General features: G+C 36.7%; 1 protein-coding gene across 4 annotated transcripts; it reads left to right on the top strand.

Moving 5' to 3' along the window:
- Positions 1-79: 79 nt before the first annotated feature.
- Positions 80-8,957, top strand: LOC111486648 (general transcription factor 3C polypeptide 5-like). 4 transcript variants are annotated; one of them, XM_023133850.1, is made up of 16 exons: positions 80-434; positions 818-961; positions 1,844-1,955; positions 2,091-2,213; positions 2,325-2,417; positions 2,530-2,620; positions 2,931-2,994; positions 3,215-3,257; positions 3,840-4,011; positions 4,114-4,212; positions 4,525-4,593; positions 4,746-4,884; positions 6,591-6,789; positions 8,132-8,241; positions 8,316-8,355; positions 8,568-8,957. In XM_023133850.1, the coding sequence occupies exons 2-16, from the start codon at positions 827-829 to the stop codon at positions 8,732-8,734; spliced, it is 1,656 nt and encodes a 551-aa protein (XP_022989618.1). In that variant the 5' UTR covers positions 80-434; positions 818-826; the 3' UTR covers positions 8,735-8,957. The 4 variants fall into 4 exon arrangements, with proteins under 4 accessions (XP_022989618.1, XP_022989617.1, XP_022989615.1 ...); XM_023133849.1 differs by having other exon boundaries at positions 80-569; XM_023133847.1 differs by having other exon boundaries at positions 80-575.
- Positions 8,958-21,683: the final 12,726 nt, after the last annotated feature.

The following is a 21,683-nucleotide window of genomic DNA, read 5'->3' as shown; positions in this document are numbered from 1 at the left end:
GAAAGCCCAAAGATTATGAACCCTAATTCATTATCCTTTCCCCTTATCCCCTGAAATTCCCGGATGCCAAACGGGTCGGGTTATTCGAGTTGAATCAAATCGGGTCGATAGCGCGGGCCGGGTCGGCTTCTTCCTTCTTCTCCTTCCTCCCCGCGACGGTCTTCTCCTTCTTTGTTCTTCGTGGTTGCAGAAACGGCGATTCCTCCTCCTCTTCTTCGACTTTTTTCGTCGCTCGCCCACGTTCCTTCCTTCCTCTGCTTCAGCCTCTGACCGTCCGGCTTCGTCTACGAGCAAAAGTCGTCTTCGCCAGCTTATGGCCTCGAGTTTCTCCTCGGCGTGCACCGTGATTGCGAAGGTGGATTCTTAACATTGCAAGATCTTCCGTTGGAATCTCTCCCGTGGCGTTGCTTCGACTCCAATAAAAAACACTTGAGGTTTTCACTCTCCTCCTTCAAACTCGCTCTCTCTGATTTGATGAACACCTTGGCCTCTCGAACCTACCGAAATCAAGAAGGAAATCGGGGTGGTTGGTTTACCCACGCCTTCTGTCAGCCTCTGTCCTCCCTCTGGCCAGTGTACGGTCAGCGGCTTCCTTCGTCCTTCCACCCTCTTTTCTCTCTATTCATTTATTCCTCATCTGTACTGGTTATTACAGCTTGAATTATGCACATGCAACTATGACTATCTTTACATTTTCTTTGCCTTTGTTGAATTCGTTTTTATGCTATGTAAAATGTTGTGTTGCCAGTAGAAAAAAAAGAAAAAAAAAAAAAAAAACTGTGTGGCTAAAAGTAGAAGTGAATTGTGTCTATAACAGGAATTTAGAATGGGGAAGCTGAAAGACAACACTATCTCAGGGTTCTTACCTACTGCCCAGGTTTTTGCAGTTCATTATCCTGGTTATCCTTCGTCAAAGCGACGGGCAATTGAAACTCTAGGAGGAAAACAATCAATTCTCAAGGTACAATTAATAGTTGATATCAAATAATTGGAAATCATTTTGAAATGTCTCACCGTTCCTTTTATTTCAGTTTTCGAGTTTTTCTCTTAGTATAAATCCTGATTGATTTGTAAATCTTTTGTTTTCGATAATAAACTGATGCTTCCTTGTGGAATGAACATCATTCGTTGGAAGTTGAAGTTGATTAATTGTGGGATTTTTTTCCCATTTTTTTGTTGATTCTCTTTTTATTTAGTTTTACAACGTGACATAATTTGATTTGAGTAATTCCATTTCTTTTCATGATTAGAATGAATTCTATTAAATAATGTTACCCTCTATTGTGAAAAGTGTATTATAGAAAGGTTAAAAAGAGGACTTTTGCTTCTGACTTTATTTAGTGGGACATGTTGTGTACAGTGGGAAGGGCAGTCGTATTTGTAGGGAAATGAGATGAATGTGTAGGGAGAATTGTGAATGTTATCAAAGTAGATGGTAGGGAAGAAGGGTTATCAGCTCTCATAGAATAGTCAAGTTTAGTGTTTTGTGAGTCTGAATCAATAGAATAGTAAGGTGATACCTTACACATAATTCTTTTTTCACCTCATCCGTGCTCTACATATCATAGAAAATGTCCAAAAGAATGTGACTCTGCGCTTTGAGGAGGTTATAATATATTAGAGACCACATTGGAAGAGGAATCTTCAGGAGTGCAAGAGGGAAAGTGAAGAGTGCTAGAAGGCAAGTGAGGAATGCAGTTCCAATTATTTATAGATCAAATGTTTTGTATATAACTTGCTACATTTGCATTGTTTTCTTAATTTATTTCGTTCAATTTCTTTCATTTTATCTTCTTGTTTCAATAATTCAGATTTCTCCTTTAACCCTTATGTGGTGATCTAGGTTCGTGATCTCCAATCAAATAAGTTAGAGCTTCGCTTTAGGCCTGAGGACTCATATTCACATCCAACACACGGAGAGCTTCGTCCATGCAGTTGTTTTCTTTTGAAAATACGTGAGTACATGTACCTTTATTTATTTATTTATTTAGTATTATTATTATTATTATTTTATTTTATTTTATTTTATTTTATTTTTTTGAGATTTGAAGCATACAAAATAACTAACTCAAGAATTGATATGATGAAAGGTCACCCAAAAAGTGATTCTACTGAGGGAATCAAGAATGTTGAAAAAGAAGTACCTAGAGAAGATGAAATAAACCTGGACTTTGAGATGGTTGCTTGCGTGCCTGAAGCATATCATTTTGAGGGTTTGTTGTGATTTTCATTATCTTGTGCTAAGTCTTATGATTTAGGTTTTTGGGTCATATCTGAATATCTATAAGTTCTCTATTCTAATGTTTATTTCAATTTATTTTAAGGCATGGCTGACTACCAACATGTTGTTGCTACTCATGCGGATGCCACCAAGAGGAAGAAGGGGAATTGGACAGAAATGCACGAGCCATGTTTAGGTGTTATTTTTGTATTTAATGTGCATATTATTATTCATTTGAGAGGGACACATGGCTGCTATGAATTGTCATAAATTTATTAATGAGTAAATGGTAAATTTGATTTATGCAGGGAAGGTTAATGCCATTGATGTGGACAAGGAGGATACTATGATTTTAGTTCCTCCAGTATTTGCGTTGAAGGATGTGCCTGAAAGTTTAGTGTAAGGATCTTTTACGTCTATCATTTGGTTATATTAAGTATCTATTCTTTATTTGTACGGTTCAGACATACCTCATAATTTTTTTTTATTATACAATATTAATTTTTTCTGCAATGGTAAGTAAATTTAAATAATCCAGACTATTTGTGAGAGTTTTATCAAATCATAGGGACCATTTATGAGATTTTATCAAACATAAGGATGAAATTCGAACTTTTAAAGCCGTAGGGACTAAATTCTAACTTTCCTGAAACCATAGTATCAAATTTGTAATTTATCTAACATATTACTATTTTGTTTTATTTTGTAGGTTAAAAACACCTTCCATGTTTACTCCAAGAAAGAAACAAGAAACTCCACATACTCCTTGTGAGGTAAAAGCTTTCTTGCATCTAAACGAAGAGTAGAGATTTATTTACTATCTATATTATTATTATTTTTATGTGCTATTGGTTTTCTCATGTATGTGTCTTCCATGTATTTGTATTTTGTATTGGATGCAATTAAATAATGATTTGTATATTGGCCATTTGCAAGTGTTATAGCCATTACGAAGATGATTTTGACTAATATGCTTGTTTCCATGTTTTGCAGGTGGATATAGAACCTGTTCTTGCAATTGATTTTAACATTAAAGATATCCTTGTTTACTTATCTGCTACTAGATTTTATTTATGAAATTTTATTTTCTCTATTCCTGCGAAAAATTAATAATATATTTTGGTTGCAGGAGTATTTCTGGTTTCCCTTCAGCCACTTTTCATGCATTTTACTTGTGAAATTTACAGTATGATAAGTGATGTACATGATAAATATCAATTTTTTTTTTATTGAGTTGTATTAAATAGACCATTTAAAATTTCTTGATTGGATCACACCAAGTTTAAATCAATTATGGGGAAAAAATGATAAGTAAAACACCAAACACTGAATTAAAGAAAAAATAAAAAACCAAACCAATGCGTACATAATTCCAAGAATAATTCTGAAAAATTGGCCATCTAGATTTTGTTGAATCTTCAGTCATTCGTAGGTTTCTTTCATGAACTGATCTATTTAAGATTATTATTTCTCTATGTTCATCTGTAGGTTTGATACTGCGTGTCTTTATGCTCCTAAAAGTCTTGAGGTTTTCTAAGAGTTGAATTTGTTTACGTGAACCTTGAAAGCAGCCTTTTCTTTTTGTTGTACCTTCTTTTATTGGACTTAACATTCTTACATATTCCAAAGACTGTAATCTGGGAGAAATTCGTACCCCAAGGGTCAGAGGAATGGGATTTTCAAGTTGCTGTGTCTAATTTGTTCGAGGAACGTCCTATATGGCCGAAGGAGTCTCTAGTCGAACGAATGCTGAAGATGGGCTTAGTTTTTAGACATGGAGTGTTTAGAAGGTTTTGACCTCCATGCTACTTTCTGTCCATAATTTTTTTCTTTTTATCATCCATAGATAGAACTCGTGTTTGTGTTGTCTTAATTCTTTTTTCAATGTGCAGGCTTCTTTCTAGAATTGCATATTACTTTTCCAGTGGACCTTTCCAACGATTTTGGATAAAAAAGGGTTATGATCCTCGAAAAGATTGTGATTCTCGCAAGTGAGCACTTTGCTTAAATGATAGCAGCTTTTTATATTTTAGTTTCTTCCCTTCGTTCCTCGGATAATTGTATGTAAATACATTCCATGGCTAAGAAATAAACCTGACTTGTAGTTGGGTTTTACTGATTTATGGTTCTTTCTAGGGACACGGTTAACGACATCTCAATTAAGAAGTAACTTGCATCATCTCAATATGATGATAAACACCACGTTTATTAACAAATATAAACACCATATAAGAAATCATAAAAATCATTTAAGTTATAAATTGACTGTTCTGGATTATTTATTGACGTTTTCATTATAACAGATACCAACGGATTGATTTTCGAGTACCACAGTCATTACGAAGTTACTGCAATTCCAATGCTTCCGATGAGTAAGTTTGCTTTTACCATAAATTCTATACAACATAAGGCAATAAGAACCAGAATTTCATAGCAACGCATTGGACCTATGCTGATTGGTATTGAAATAGTTTTTCTTTTGTTACCTCATCATTTATGTGTTTCAATTTTTCCTTTCACACAGGATGAGTTACGCACATGAAAAGATATGTGCATTTCAAGTTTTTCCTCACAAGTTTCAAACATCATTACAACTTTTTGAACTTGAAGATGAGTATATTCAAGAAGAGATAAAAAAGCCCTCCGAGGAAACATCTTGTTCAGTGAGTTTACCCTCAAATATCACCTTTTACCTTTCTGAATATTATTCGTTTAAATGAAATGGAAAAAAAGTATGCTCATCTTAACTGGATAGAAGCGAAGAGAAAATGGCTGGATGTTTCCCTCAATTTATCAAGTTTTCTAGTTTTATTATCAAATTTCTCAATTTTGAAATTCCATTAGTAGCAACTTCACGCATCTCTTGGTGTAATTATTTTTTATAATACTTATCTAAAATTCAAAATCTTACTAATGTTCTTGCAACTAAATGTGGTAGGGTATGTGGTTGTCATGTGAGATTAGTCAAGTGCACTCAAGTTGGTATAGAAACTCTTGGATATTGGAAAAAATATTGCTTAGAACACTCAACTAAGAAGCATTGACTATGTTAAACATCACTTCCACACTTTCTTCGGGACTCAAAATGCAATTGTATGACACTTGTTCTCACTCTTGAGTAAGTCAGCCGATTCAAATTTGGAATGCCAATGATAAAATAGGCCTTTCTTGCAACCTCCACCTCTTGAGCAAGTCAGCTGACTCAAATTTAGAATGCCAACGACAGAATAGGCCTTTCTTGCAACCTCCACCCCATTTTTGCGAAAATGATTTTAGAGCCAGAGTTAGATAAAAGATTTTTGAAATCATTGGAAAACATTTGTTATATGCTTTAAAGCGAATAGAATAAACAAGAGCTTCGATAGCATATAACAAATGTAGAAATAATCAACAGCTAGTTACATTTCTCTATAGTACATTTTGAGGCAAATTGCCTTTCACAAGAATAAACTTCGAAAATGGCAAGAAGTCCTATGGCAATAAAAAAACAAGGAAACTTAACTATTATGTTAAATGAAAGGCACACATGAAAGCACGGTAAGGGTTGGAATGAGTATGCAATCACATGCAACATGCTCTAGATATGTATGACCATAGTACTAGAAATGCTCTGGACATGTGGCTGATGTACAAAAAAATGTGATTTTATTATTAGTGATATTTGTTATCCAAGCAACTGACTTGTGATTTCAAAATAGATTATTAGGACCTCTAAAAAAAAGTAAAAGAAATGAACTCCAAATTAATTGGGACCTCTAAAACGTCAATGGAAACTCCGATTGTATACAGTAGAAGAAAGCTTAAAGGTCCTTCAATTGAGAAGGTGTTTTTGTAAATTATTGAGGATACAGAATGAGAGATCTTGAGTTCAGCAATTATTTAGGCCTCAATCGAAGTCAATGAACAAGTGAAAGTCATTTTAGAATGTTTTGTTTCTTTCCTTTATGTAGCTTTTCATCAGGTTTCTTATAAAAAAATAGAACTGAGTATAGTTATCTGTCATGCAAATAAATTAAGGATGTTTCTATCCGGCGGGTTACTTGTGCTTGAAGATTTATTTAGGGAATCTCCCAAATCATTGGGAGATAGACAATTTTGATTATATTGAGGAATGATGTCACCACGTGCAGTGTGGAAGATCCTTGAACAATTTTAGTTCTTTTTCAGTTTGTTTCTTGCTTTAAAGAACAAGGGGGAAAAAAAAAAGAAGACTTTTTTGTTAGGTTATAGTATTCTTTCTTGTTTTCTATCCAGAAAGAGGAAGGAAATTTAGAACACTTCATTAGACTTCCTTTGCATTTTTTTATGAAAATTATAAATATGCTATCGTTCGTTTGGGATCTGAATTCACATTTTTTTGCACATGCAGTATGAATCCGGATGGTTTTCTCTGCGTATCCTAAATTGTTTACGACAACGAATCATGATGAGGTTTTTATTAGTGTTCCCAACGGCAGATGCTGAACCTTTACTCAGAGCAGCCTCTGAAAACTTTGAAAAGTTGAAGAGGGATATTAAAAAGGGCTGCTTAAAAGTTGATCTGGGCGGGGACCATCAAGCCAATGCAGGTTTAAATTAAAACTCAACACTCTCTTTTTGTGTGTGTGTTTCCCTGTGTTGACCTTTTTTCTTTTTAAATCATTTTTTCCGTTTGGGAAAGAAACATAGCATGAATGCATGATTGAAAGTAAAATTTCCAGAAACAGTTGATAGGAGAATAGAAATCTAGCTATCAAATTGAAACATAGAGATGGTAGAACAACGACTTATTAAGAGAGACAGAAGAGTATTAACGTGGAAAAAACCATAAGTTCCAGAAATAATATGTTTTCATATTAAGAAGAAAGTAGGCTTTATGTTGCTTCTAGTTTTCGTTGTGCGACTTCCTTTACTTTTTGTGCATTTAATTAACTTTTGATTAATGAATTGAGGAAAGTTTAATCTATTTGTGAATTTAAACTTATTTTGGAGTGAAATAATAGTGGAAATCAATGGGGGATGTATAGAGATATTATGTTGGGAACAGGTAGAAAGAGCAATGTAAGATAATTTCATAGAAACTAAATATTTTTCCCTTCACTAGTCATAGTACAATGTAAAATTACATAAATAACTAACATATTACAGTAACAATAACATATATGTTAACCCCTTCCCAAGTTGTCTCAAGAAGTTCCTAGCAAAATTAGGTTATTGAACATATTGACCCATTTCCCCAATAAAAAAATAAAAAAATACCTCCACATCCCAAGGCAAGGAACGTTATTAGAGATTTCCCAAGGCAAGGAACGTTATTAGAGATTTCTTGTAATGATTAGTTACTAATTTTTGAACCTCAAAATTTTTAATCTCCACCCTTTTCTCTTATAAAATAAGAGAACTAACCAAGCCCTAATAGTCAAGGACCATAATAAAGGGCTTAGCGAGAATGGGTTCAGTTCAAGACCAGGTAGCCATACATAGATTGAATTTCTGAGTTTTCTTGACAACCAAGTAGTAGGGTTAGACGGTTGTTCAATGAGAATAGTCATGGTGCATTTCAGCTGGTCTGGACCTTCACGAATATTAAAGAAATTAACAGTAATAATGAACTATTTTTCCCTTGTTGGTTCTGATAACAATACTTTTCAAAATTCAGTGAAGTGTATCCAAAGGTTTTGAGAATAAAGAGCCTTATTGATTGGAGTGCTTTGGTATTTCCAGAATAAAAACTTCGTAATGGCGTTCTTGTTCTAAATTGTTCATTGATTATGCTTTTCATGATATTTGAGTTAATTGATTACTTCAATAAATAGTTTTTTCACTTCTCGATAAGAAAATAAACAACACCACGTCTCTGCTATTTCCAATATTTAGGCTTTGGTTTGTTTGTCAATGGACATGGTCTTAAATGCTGATTGTGTTTTGTAGCTGTGATCAATGATGACAAACTGGAAACTAATTCCGGAGAAGAAGATGAAGATGGCCTAGCAGTTGAGAGCGGCGATGAGGCATTAGATGAATATGACGAATTCAATATGGTAACTGTACAGTTCATCTCATCCCATTCATATATAAATTCCAATGTATCTTCTAAATTTTTCTTATTTTGTAGGTGGGTGACGATGACGAGATCTCTCTGCAGTCACATTCATGTAATTACCCTCCCCCCTTACAAATACCGATTCTTTTTTTGTCAAAGTTTTGTTGTTAGAATTACCTTGCTTGAACAAGATTTGTTCTATAGATTGGACACAATTGCCATGAGTTCTAAAGTTTTGTTGTTAGATCTAAGGGTTGATAGTAGTTGTTTAGACTGCTTGGTTGAGAGAGAGTTTCTCTGTCACCTCATGGTTTTTCTTATCAGATCTAAACATGGACGATGTTTCAAGAACACATTTGCAAGAGTTATTTGGTAGCTTTCCGTCGATGGATGAAGATGACCAAAAATTGGATGATGGAGATGGCAGCGAGGAAGAGTATCAAATATACGAGCAAGATAGTGATATCGACTCTGATGACGATGACTCATAGCTTCCTTTTGTTTTGTTTATTTTTCTCTTGAAGATTGTGGGTTAGTTTAATTTTTCTTGATTAGTTTTGCTTAATTGTAATTTTAATAATTTATCAGTTAGTGATTTAGTATCTCTTTGTAATATCTATTCTTTATCAATCATGATCCTTAAGATCTTCTGGGTGTTTATAATTTCCAAGCATAATGGAAATTTGGAAACAAAACAATTTTGTACCTTTCATTGATTGTAGCCTTCAACTTGGCAGGTTAAGTTAACGAAACTCTAATTTGATGAATTAAAGTGGCATTGGTGATTCTACGTGAGTAAATGTCTGGTGTGCCAACAAGTAAAAGCCCCGAGGCATAAAACCGCCAGGCTACTACAACCTCTAAGTATACCGGAATGGAAATGGGAAAACATTGCTATGGATTTCATAGTAGGCCTACCCAAAACATTAAAGGGCTACACGGTAATTTGGGTGATTGTCGATCGTCAGATAAAGTTGGCTCACTTTCTACCGGGTAAGGCAACATATACAGTAGACAATGGGCTCAACTGTATGTTAAAGACATTGTGAGGTTGCATGGAGTTCCGATGTCTATTGTGTCGGATCAGGACCCGCGTTTTACGTCGGTCTTTTGGTGCGGACTCCAAAAAGCGTTGGGTACCCGCCTCGACTTTAGCATCGCCATTCACCCACAAACTGATGGCCAAACGGAACGATTAAACCAAACCCTGGAAGACATGCTTCGGGCATATGTTATGGATTTCACAAGGAGTTGAGACACTAAACTACACTTAATGGAATTCTCTTACAACAACAGTTTCCAAGCAACCATCGGGATGGCACCCTTTGAAGTGTTGTATAGAAAACGGTGTAGATCCCCATTGTGCTGGGACGAAGAAGGAGAACGAGAACTAGTAGGACTTGAGCTGGTCCGCATCACCAATGAAGCGGCACAAAAAATTAGAGCAAGGATGTGCACCACACAGAGTAGGCAAAAGAGCTACGCAGACGTTAGGCGTAGGAATTTAGAGTTCGAAGAGGGAGACCTAGTGTTCCTAAAAGTAGCTCCTATGAAAGGCATTCTAAGATTCGGACGAAAGGGGAAGTTAAGCCCCCGATTTATCAGACCGATCGAAATTTTAGAAAGAGTAGGTTTAGTAGCTTACAAACTAGCTTTACCACCCTCACTCTCAAGCGTACACGATGTATTTCATGCGTCCATGTTAAGGAAATATATTGCAGACCCTACGCACGTAATAGACTACAAACCCCTCGAAATCAAGGAAAATTTAAGTTATCAGGTTAAACCGATTAAAATCCTAGCCCGAGAAGTGAAAGCCTTACATAATAGAAGCATAGGTTTCATCAAGGTATTGCGGCGTAACCACCAAATCAAGGAAGCGACGTGGGAACAAGAGGAGAAAATAAAGGAAATATCCCATATTGATCCAGGAGTTCGAGACTTTTGAGGACAAAAGTTCTTTTTAGGGGTAGGTAATGTAACGGATCGGATTAAAAAAATAACGGAGTCGTCAGCAGAACTAAAACTCTGGCATTCGTTCGCACACGACCTACAAAGGGCGGCCGAAGTCTGGGATGCCAAGGAAACTCGATCCCGACCTTTGCCTCCCCAAAACATCTGCAAAGAAGAAAAAAAAATGTGAAAACAAAGAAGACAGAGAAAATCCGACGAAACTCCGACGAAACTCCAGCGAGACCAAACTCTACGAAATCGACGTCAAAACCTCCATTTTAAGCAACAAAAGTAATCCCAGAGCCTTTTACACACATCAGGGGTAGATTTAGACGAGTCCTACACGTTGTACACCATCGGCAAGGGAGACGGAATGTCAGATTTCCGAACCCTTCCAGATCCGGGAGTGTGAGGCCTTTACAAACCAAACCATCAGTGCAGATGAACCGAACACCTTCGCCGAAGCAGAAAAGAACCCGTGCTGGCTGAAGGCAATGCAGGAGGAGATGACATCCATCACCGAAAACCAGACGTGGAGTCTGGAGGATATGCCGCCTGGACACCAAGCCATAGGGCTCAAATGGGTCTTCAAACTGAAGCGCAACGATAAAGGAGAAGTTGTGAAGCACAAGGCCCGTCTGGTGGCGAAGGGCTACGTCCAGAAGCAAGGAGTGGACTTCGAAGAGGTATTTGCGCCAGTGGCAAGGTTAGAGTCCGTTCGTTTCTTGCTGGCAATTGCAGCACATTACTCTTGGGAGATTCACCATATGGACGTAAAGTCTGCTTTCCTTAACGGAGAGCTGAAGGAGACTGTTTATGTCCGACAACCACCTGGCTTCCTGGACAACAACAACCCCAATAAAGTATTGCGCCTGCACAAGGCACTCTACGAGCTTCGACAAGCTCCACGAGCCTGGAACGCGAAGCTCGACAGTACCTTACTGTCACTGAAATTCAAACGTTGCGCCTCTGAGCATGGCATGTACACGCACGGCCATGACAAGAAGCGACTAATCGTGGGAGTGTACGTCGACGACCTCATAATCACTGGAGGTGACATGGAAGTCCTCGAAAGGTTCAAGAAGGAGATGTCGAAAAACTTCGAGATGAGCGATCTCGGTGTGCTTAGCTACTATCTCGACATCGAAGTGCAACAGAATTCTACCGGCATCTCTATCTGCCAAAGTGCATACGCAAAGAAGCTGCTGGACACAACTGGACTTGTGGACAGTAATCCTACAAGGACGCCAATGGAGGCCCGACTCCAACTAAGGAAGGCCGGCACTACAACGACAGTCGACTCCACCAATTACCGCAGCATTGTCGGGAGTCTACGCTATCTGGTAAACTCTCGTCCTGATCTTGCTTATTCTGTTGGATATGTGAGCCGGTTTATGGAAGCACCTAGGGAGGAACATTTAGTGGCTGTCAAGCGCATCCTACGCTATGTAGCCGGAACCAGAGGCTGGGGTGTAAGATACTGCGCAGGGAGCGGAAAGGAGAAACTCAAGCTAGTCGGCTACAGTGATAGTGACATGGCTGGTGACGTTGATGATCGTAAGAGCACTAGCGGAATGATCTACTTTCTCTCAGGCGACGCAATCTGCTGGCAATCAACAAAACAGAAGGTAGTTGCTTTGTCTTCCTGCGAAGCATAATACATCGCCGCTTCGATGGCAGCAACACAAGGGATCTGGCTTGCGCGACTAATGGAAGAACTCATCGGGAGAAAAAGTGATCCACCAATGCTATACGTAGACAACAAAGCTACGATCTTCCTGATCAAAAATCCAGTTTTGCATGAACGAAGCAAGCACATAGAAATCAGATTCCACTACATTCGAGAATGTGCAGATCGAGGGCTCATCAAAATTGATCACATCTGAACAGAGGAACAACTTGGAGACATCTTCACCAAGTCCCTGGCGTGGGTGAAATTTGAAGAACTACGCTCAATGATCGGAGTTCAAATAGTAAGGTAGATATACTACAGGTTTTAGGAGGAGATTGTTAGATAAAACCTGAGTTCTTTATAGTTTTTCCTTATTCACACGATTTCAGAAAATCTCCGTTTGACCATTTGACAAATCACGTCGAATGGATCACCAAAATTTTAGACAGAAATTTTGTAGGGAGTGGCACAGATTTAGTTGACCACTCTCCAGCCATATTTAGAATATTTTATATTTTAAATAGGAGATTTGTTGCGAATAAACAAGAACCTGATTTTGAATGCAGTCAGAATTTAGTTATCCTCTCTCTCTTTTTTTAACGAAGAGAGAGAGAGAGAGGTTGTTGGAAAAAAAACGCAGGTAAACGAGTGAAGAAGACGAAGTCCGATCCGAGGGCCGGATCCCGCGACCCGAACCAAGCCCAACCACCGTAAGTCAACCCAACACCCGACGACTCCCGCTGCCTAGTCGCCTCAGCCCAAACCCGTAAGCCTAGTTACGGCCTAACCCATTAGCCACGACCCGAGACCCGCAAACCCAGTCCAACGCCCAACACACACAGCCGAGCCCACCTACACGGTTCCTTCAGCCTAGGTCGGCCCATCACCCACAAACGACCCTAAAACCCGTGAGCGACCCGACAACCCGCGCCTCAACCCGAGACCGCTGCACACGCGTCGCCCTCTGGTTGTGCCGTGGCACGTTTGTAGTGCGACACCCCTTGGCTCTGGCGGCTTAATCGGCTCGGCGGCAGCTTCTCGGCTCTGGCGACTTATCGGCTCGGGAAACCATTTTCTAGCCCGTTTGTCACCGTTTTGACCCTCTCGAACTTAGTTTCGGCCCCGTTTAAGGTAAAATAGATCATTTTAAGGTCGTATTTCACAAATTCAAGTTGGAAATTATTTATGTTTGTGAAATACTAACGAAGATGACGAATGATCCAATAGGAACCAACCACCAACGAAAGCGTAGAACGTTCACGAGGAGCTAGGAGCTTACATTTATATTTTAGGGAGTACTTTGACTAAGGCCTACCAAGTAAGTGGCTCACCCATCGTAGGTTACGCGTTATTTGTTGTTTGTTGGCACGTGTCCGTGGATTTGCACGTGTCATTAAATTATATGCTAGATTGTTGTGCTTAAGTACATAATCATGTGAACATGAATGTATGCTTTGTATGTTGTTTAGTCTGATGTGATATGTAATGCATGTGACGATATGTTGTTCTTGAATGATTATGACATGATTGTATGGAACATTTGAATGTAAATTGCATGAATTGTATGACATGAAATATGGTAAACTGCCTGGAAACATAACCCCGATAGGAATATATATGATACATAAATTGAAAATGAGAATGACATGTAAGCATGGAACGTGACAGGGGGTTATGTTCATTAATGATAAATGTAGAAGTAATGGGGATCTCATGCATTATGTGTGTTCATGCATCTGGGGGATACCCCTATCCCATCATGAGGGTACAGACGCGTACATCCAATGGCAGGACAACGATCGTTATGCTTTCTTTCAATATAATAAACCATAATAAACCATAGGGTAGTTTGAGACAATTATTTAAATATTGTTCTTTTTCCTTTCTTTCCCTTGTATTCATTTTCTTTTTCACTCGGTAATAAAAGGTAAGTCGCATTTATGATCAGGGCCCATTTAATGTAAATTTCGCATTCCAAGGTATACTAATGACCTTAGATTAAATAGGTAAAATTTAGGGTCGTTACACATCTCGTGTTTTAAAATGCTCAAAGTTAGCTCCTTAAGGTTAATCCAATCTATGGATGCACTTTAGTCTAAAACTCTAATCGTCACTCATGATTTTAAGGTGTTTAGTCTACTAGAAACGTATTGACCTAGGTTAACGTGTAAAATGCTCTAACTCTATAACCATAATCTTAACTTTGTTCCCTAATGCATGGTTTGTTAGGGAGATATTCCAATCTATCATTGAATCATGGAAAACATATTGTAAGCATTCATACAATCTCAACAAAGAGATAACATCTGTAACGATCTTAAATTTTCTACTTAATTTAAGGTAGCTATTGTATACGAACTATAAACATTGAAGGCGGAAGATTTCATTTAAATTCCTTAAAACATAATCTTTATCTTAAAACACAGTCATGGTCTTACGTGTTTTGAAAACATCTTTAAAACGACACAACAAAAGACTAAATAAAATAAATAAGAGTTTAAGTTAAAAACATTCTATTCTAGCCTAAGTCTAAGAAAATAAATATCACTATCCTATGCATGTGCCATGGTCTCGAGTTGCGATGCCGTCGTCAGCCGTACAGGAATGCCTTGCCTTAACCTGAAAAATGTAATAGCACATGGTTTGAGTATTTCGTATTTCGTATTTAAAGAAATACTCAGTAAGTGACCCCATTATTGGGGTTAAATGCAAGAACATGCGAATCAATGACGGGACCTATCTTTCAATCTGTCTTCCTACGGTGTTGTTCTAACGGGTAATGTGATGTCTCACATTGGTTGGGGAGGAAAACAAACCACCATTTACAAGGGTGTAGAAACCTTTCCCTAGTCGACGCGTTTCAAAGCCTTGAGGGGAAGCCCAAAAGGGAAAGTCCAAAGAGGACAATATTGGCTAGCGGTGGATATGGGTCATTACAAATGATATCAGAGCCAGACATCGTACGATGTGCTAGCCTTCTCGCTCTTTCCCGAAAGGGGTAGACAAGGCGGTGTGCTAGTTAGGACGCCGGGCCCCAAAGGGGGGTGGATTTGGGGGTGGTCCCACATCGATTGGAGGAAGGAAAGAGTGCCAACGAGAACACTGGGCCCCAAAGAGGGGTGGATTGTGATGTCCCACATTGGTTGGGGAGGAGAACAAACCACCATTTACAAGGGTGTAGAAACCTTCCCCTAGCAGACGCGTTTTAAGGCCTTGAAGGGAAGCCTGAAAGGGAAAGCCCAAAGAGGACAATATCTGCTAGCGGTGAATCTGGGCCGTTACAAGATGAGATTTAAACTCTTTAGAAAATCCTAAGAACCTAGTACATCTCCATGACAAGGGCGACTATGAAAACTTAACAAGCCTAGTAACCATGTGACGGTGTTACACAAGTCTCTTCCTCGTATCTCCTTCAGCATGCCCTTAGCTCTAGCATCGCTTGCCAAGTGGTAGGAGTTTAAGTACCATTGAAGCAGGCATAGGTTGAATATTATAGTGCGTTGAGGCAACCAGGTGCTATGTATGGTGGAAATGGTTAGGGTTCTCCTAAAAAAAGGTCTTTGCACTATAAACTCATTCTAATAAGAGGCCATGTAACTAAGGAATTGGCAAGCACACAAGGTCAAATCCCCACACTTGGAGCAACTCTATGGCCTTTCAGAAAGGTCTGATTAATCTTCCATAGATGATGTTTAGACTAGCTAAGTAGCATACTGTTTGCACATTTGATGAGATTTGATGAGGTAGCATTCAACTAGAATACTAGTAGTTTATTGGTGTAGCTATACGTGTTGACTAAGTCTAAGAATAGGAAATAAATTCAATTAAAGATGAGATTTATGGTCTAGTACACCTGCGACTCCAAAAATGGATGAACGACCTCTAGACTCAGAGTAGGTTTGTGATGGTAATAAGATTCGGTCAAAAGTTCAAGGCCTTTTCATAATCTCAAATAGCTATAGAACTTGGCCAAAACTTCTTAGAGCCCCGAGAAAACTTCCTTGTAACTTACAAGGATAAGAGTGCGATGAGAGCTTATAAGTAAATTGCTTATTAAATATTTTATACTCAGCTCTTTCTCCATCCATTTTTCTCAAATGTACATAAGCTATTGGTCAAGGTGGTGCAGCGTTCCAGAGCTACGTGGATAAAGAGGGAGTCGTCTCGGGGCTTCAATCAATCTTAATGTTTGGGTCTTCTATATTTTGTTCGGAGTTATATCTTGAACCCATACCCTATATGTAATCAACTGGAACAACACCGACTTATAATTGTTTTCCATTTATTTAAATTGTGGTGTTGTTTGGTTTTTATGTTATGCAAATTTAACCTTATTTTTATTATGTATTTAACATTTTACTCTTATTATACTATACTGTATTTTATTTTCTCATCTGTTTAGCCACGTTTTGTGATTTTATGTCTAAAAAAGAGCGTCATGACAGTAAAAATAAGAACAAAAAAAAAAAAAGGAGAGGTTGGATTTCTTAGAGAAAGTATAGAGAAAAATCGTGTTTAACCTTCATATTTGACCGGTTGGATAAGTTTTTGGTCCCGTGTTGGTTTAAGTTGAGGGGTGGAGAGTTGACCTTCACTATAAAAGAGAGGTCTCCCACTTCGTTTGATCATCTTAATTAAACGGTTCGAGCGAGTCAGAGAGTACAATTTCTGACGACGGAAGACCAACATTTTAACTTACCCACCTTGGTCTAATACACTCATGCACTTTTTTACTAATTTCAACTTTTCCGAAACTATTGAGGTGACTAGTTTTAGCTAGTTCAAATTTTTGAATTAACTTAAATTATTTTAGCAAATCGAAGTTTAGTTTAAATTATTAGAAGCTAAGTTTAAATTATTTTATGCTAAATTAGGTGGCTACTTCGTATACTAGAATGCTAATTTATAATTGTGGAACTCCTTAGAAAGAATTAAATTTAAGAGACCAACATTAAGCTAGCATCAAGGGGTCGTAATAGCTTTAGCCTATGCCAACCAAGTAAGTGGACCTACCATCGGTTTGGTTATAATTGTGTGAATAATAGCACATGACCGTGGCTTTGCACATGTTCAAATACTCGTATATGCAAATTGTTATGATATGATATGTGTATGAGATAATACGTGAATATTATGACGTATGTGATGAATTGATATGTTTACTATATGATATGTTTGAAGGCATGCTCGAGTTATGTTATATAACTATTATAATATATGATATGATTGACCTGTAAAATGATGAATTAGCATGAGATACAACCCTGATATATGGTTGGAAGATATGATAAAAATGATATGATGAATGATACGATATGAAGCAAAACGCTAGAGAGGTTGTAATGCACAATAATGAAAAAGGAAAAATGTTGGGACATCATGCATTATTGTGTGTTCATGCATAAGGGGATACCCCTTCTCCTTTTGTGATAGTACGGACGCGTACGTAATGAGATAGGGAAACGATTATTATTTTACCATAATGCTGTCATGACGACCGCTATTCGTAACATGTGTCTAGCATCAACAGCTACTAGAGAATGCTCATTCAACTAGAAAGGGGCTTCGGAGGTGTGCGAACCGATTGATGGGTCCATATTCGCACATGTGGACTGTGTGTAGTAAAGTAAATACACATCCAATTGCCCGCTTAGGATAGTCGCCGTAGGAAAATAGACTGATATAATGTGTCCCATTCATGATTGCATGTGTTTGCATTTAATCTCGATAGGGGGGTCTTTTACTAAATATTTCTTAAAATACTCAAACCATGTGCTACTATAATTTTTTCTGGTAAAGGTAAGACATTCCTATACGGCGGATAATGACATCACAATTTGAGAGCATGACATATGCATGGACAATTATACTATTTTCTTAGAGTTAGGTTAGAATGAGGTGTTTTAATTTTAACGCTTAATTATTTTATTTAGTATTCCGTTGTGTCGTTTTAAAGATGTTTTCAACCTAGTAGTCCATGACGGTGTTTTAAGATGAAGTTTATGTTTTATGATAAAGTTTAAACGCTTATTTTCGCACAAAGTGATTATATTATAATGACAGTAGCGACTCTAGGTAAGTAGAAATCTAGGGTTGTTACACTTAAATAGCCATAGAGATTAGGTCAAAACTTTCTAAAGCCCAAAGGAAACCTCGTGGATACATATTAAGTTAAAGATGTGACGAGACTCTACAAGTAGCTAGGTTGCTTACTCAGTATTTTTATACTCGTCCATTTCCCTGTTTTTATACTTAGGTTATACGATTATTATATCAAGATAGGCCTAAGAAATGTAAGTAAGTTGAGAATGTTTAAGTTGTACACGAGCTATTTACTATGTATATTTATATTCTCACTCGCTCTACGCTTCCTTTCTTGTATATGGAACTTGAGTACCGATTGATGATGATGGCGTGAAGGAGTTAGTATACTATAGAGTCTATTTCGTTATGAGTCTTAAACAAATTCAGTAACTTTTGCTATCGGGTTGAGAGGTTGTATAAAACGATCTTCAAATTGCATAGTAATCGTTAAGTTTTGATTTTCAATTGAGATTAAGCATAAAATTATTTTTTTTTTTTCTAGAAATGGTTAAAAAGAAATTAAATTCTTAAAAATTGTTGAGTTAAATTTTAAAAGAAGTGGGTCATTGCTTTTGAATGGTAAAAAGAAGAAGCAAGAATCTCTTTTTGTTTTTAACTATGTCAATTTAAAGTAAAAAAAATCATATTCCAATCAAATTAATAATAAACGATGAACTCGAATCGTTTGCATTCATACATTATGACCAAAAAAAAAAAAAATAGTTTTAATTATTAATAATTTCTTTTTATTATTATGTTTTCCATTAATTTTGAATGAGATTTCACCAAACCTTTTAAAATATTTTATTATAATATATTATGATGTATAATTTACTTTTTTTTTTATATTATTTTTCTTTGATAAATATGAACATGTATGCAATAAAGTATTATTTTAAATGTTTTTTTTTTTTGTTATCGTACGCAAAATTAATAAAAAATATCTTTAAATATTTTGTCTAAAAAATATTCTTAGATTTTTAAAAATCTAAAAATACCCTTAAATTAAAAAAAAAAAAAAATCTAAAAAAATATCCGATAGTTCTAGAAAGAAGTGTGTTACTGTCTTGTTTCAAAATTACCCTTAAACTTTTAATAGTATTTAAAAATACTCTTTGTATTAAAAAAGTTTAAAAGTAATATGACTAAAAAATATCCATAAAATTTTAAAAATAACATTAACGCCTTTAACTTAACAAAAAAAAAAAAAAAAAAAAAAAAAAAAAAATTCTTAGATTATATCCAAATTTTTTAACGTTATTTTTTAAAGTCTATGAGTAGTTTGAAACAAGATACTAATAGTAAACTATTGTCAGTCCTCCAGTGTCTTTTTCTTTGATTGAGTTCATTTTCCACCCGTTTAGAATTTTCACTCTCATTTCCTTGGCCAAAGCACAGTCTCAACGAAGTAATCATTCAATAACCCTCTGATTCTTTCTCTTCTTCGTGCCTTTTTTCTTTCAACCCTTTAACTGAACTGGTTTTGATCAATCTTTCTTCTTTTACAGGTCCAAGGTATTTGGGTTTTGTCTTCAACGTCACGGATTTCCCATCAGAGGACTAGAGGAGGCCGCCGGCTACCGACAACAACGCTATTTGAGTATGAGCGGGTTCTGGTGCTTGAAAGGGGCGGTGTTCCGTACGGAAAGCCTAATCTGATGACCCAATCAGTCTTCTTCACCACTCTCATGGAGGTCAACGCTTTAAAGGTGTTCTTGAACTTTTTTTTAAAAAAAATTTAATGGTATTAATGAAACTTTTGAAAAACTCAAGGATATTTTTTAAACACTTTTGAAAGTTGAAGGGTATTTTTTAAACTCGTCAATGTTAAAGGGTATTTTTGGAAAATGTGTTAACGGTTTCCATCCAAAATAAACCGTAAGGGTATTTTTGTACTTTTATTAATTTAAGGTTATGTTTTAGATTTTTTTTTTTTTTTTTGGGTATTTTTTTTTAGATAAAAGCAAAATTGGAAAGGTATTTTTATTAATTTAGTTTGAATAATATATCACATGTGAAGTAAACTTCAAAAGAAGTGAGTTTTTAGTAAAAATAATGAAGCAAGAATCTTTTTTCATTTTCATTATAACAATTTAAAGTCTAAGAATCATATTCCCGAATGCATATAAATGAATATTAATTGGAGAGCTCTCAATCTTCTTAGAAGCATCAATCTTATCTTGGGTATAATAGCATACTCGATCACTTCTATAAATACTGAGCTATCCATGGAAGAAAACCATCGCAAAGTTTTTTCATAGTGTATACCAGACAACACGATGAGTGTTTCAAGCAAGGGTTGTGCTCAAGGAGAGGTCGTGGAGAAGTGGATTAAAATCCCCGATGTTAACGGGCATTGCCTACAACAGGTTGCTAAGTTTGCGGTGGAAAAGTTCAATGCTGAGCACGGAGATTGTCTCATATACAATAGCATTTTTGAAGGTTGGTATATGGAGCTAGGTTCAAACAACCTTAAGTATCGTCTTCATATCAAGGCAATAGACTTTCTTGGACGCTTGCTTATCTATGAGGCTGTTATATTCGAAGAGAAACCTGATAAGGAAAGAATCAGAAAGTTAATATCTTTCGTGATCATATTGAATCCTGGACACTGTGTTGGACCTGTTGATCCACCCAAGGTGGATAAGTGGATTAAAATTCCTAATCTTCAAGCGGCATTTGTGATAGAGATATCAAAGTTTGCGGTGCATGAGTTCAACATAAAATATAAAGATTACCTGGTATTTGATAGTATTTACGAGGGTTGGTATATGGAGATGGGTCGAGATGACCTCAAGTTTCGTCTCAAACTTAAGGCGATCGATTGTCTTAAACGTGTGAACAGCTATGAGGCTGTTGTGTTCGTTAAGAACATCCTCGGTAAGAAAATCTTGATTCTTGAATCTTTCCAACTTTCCATCCTAGTTGCTGAGAAGTGGATTCAAATCCCTTCCGTTAAAGAGCCATGCGTGCAAGTGGTTGCAAAGTTTGCAGTGGATGAGTTCAACCAAAAATATGGAAATATTCTGAAATTCGATAGTGTTTATGAAGGTTGGTATTGGGAGTTAAGCCCAAATAGTCTAAAGTACCGTCTCCATATTAAAGCCATTGACTTTTTTGATCGTTGTCTCAATTATGAGTTTGTGGTGCTCGAAGTGAAATATCAATCAGAAAGAGTTAGAAAGCTAGTAAGTGTCGTCATCATTGCTAGTCCTGGACATAATGTTGGGCCTATTGATGTGCCTAAAGAAGAGAAGTGGATTCAAATCCCTAATCTTTTAATCTCACTCGTGGTCGATGTAGCAAAGTTTGCACTCGATCAAATCAACATTAAACTCGGAGATAGCAAGAAATTTGATGGCGTTTACAAGGCTTGGTATATGGAGATGGGCCTAGACAACTTAAAATTTCGTGTTCACTTTAAGAGCAAAGATTGTCTGGGACGTGTGAATAGCTTTGAAGCTTATGTGCTCGTAAAGCACTTTTTCTCTCTAAAAATCATGTCACTCGAGTCTTACAAGCTTTTGTGCTCGTAAAGCACCTTGTCTCTCTATAATCTTATGGTATTGTAATGTACTGTCTTTGGCTATCTATACACAAATAGTCAAACAAGAATGAAATAAATCTTTTCAAAGGATACATCGCTATAAGTCTAATACTATCCATTTACCAATTTGTTATATTTCTTATCTAAATTAATAAAAATATATCTCAACTTTCAAAAGTTTTAA

Source organism: Cucurbita maxima, unplaced genomic scaffold (assembly GCF_002738345.1).
Source record: "Cucurbita maxima cultivar Rimu unplaced genomic scaffold, Cmax_1.0 Cma_Scf00011, whole genome shotgun sequence".
Lineage (NCBI taxonomy): Eukaryota > Viridiplantae > Streptophyta > Magnoliopsida > Cucurbitales > Cucurbitaceae > Cucurbita > Cucurbita maxima.
This window is presented reverse-complemented; position numbering and strand designations above follow the sequence as displayed.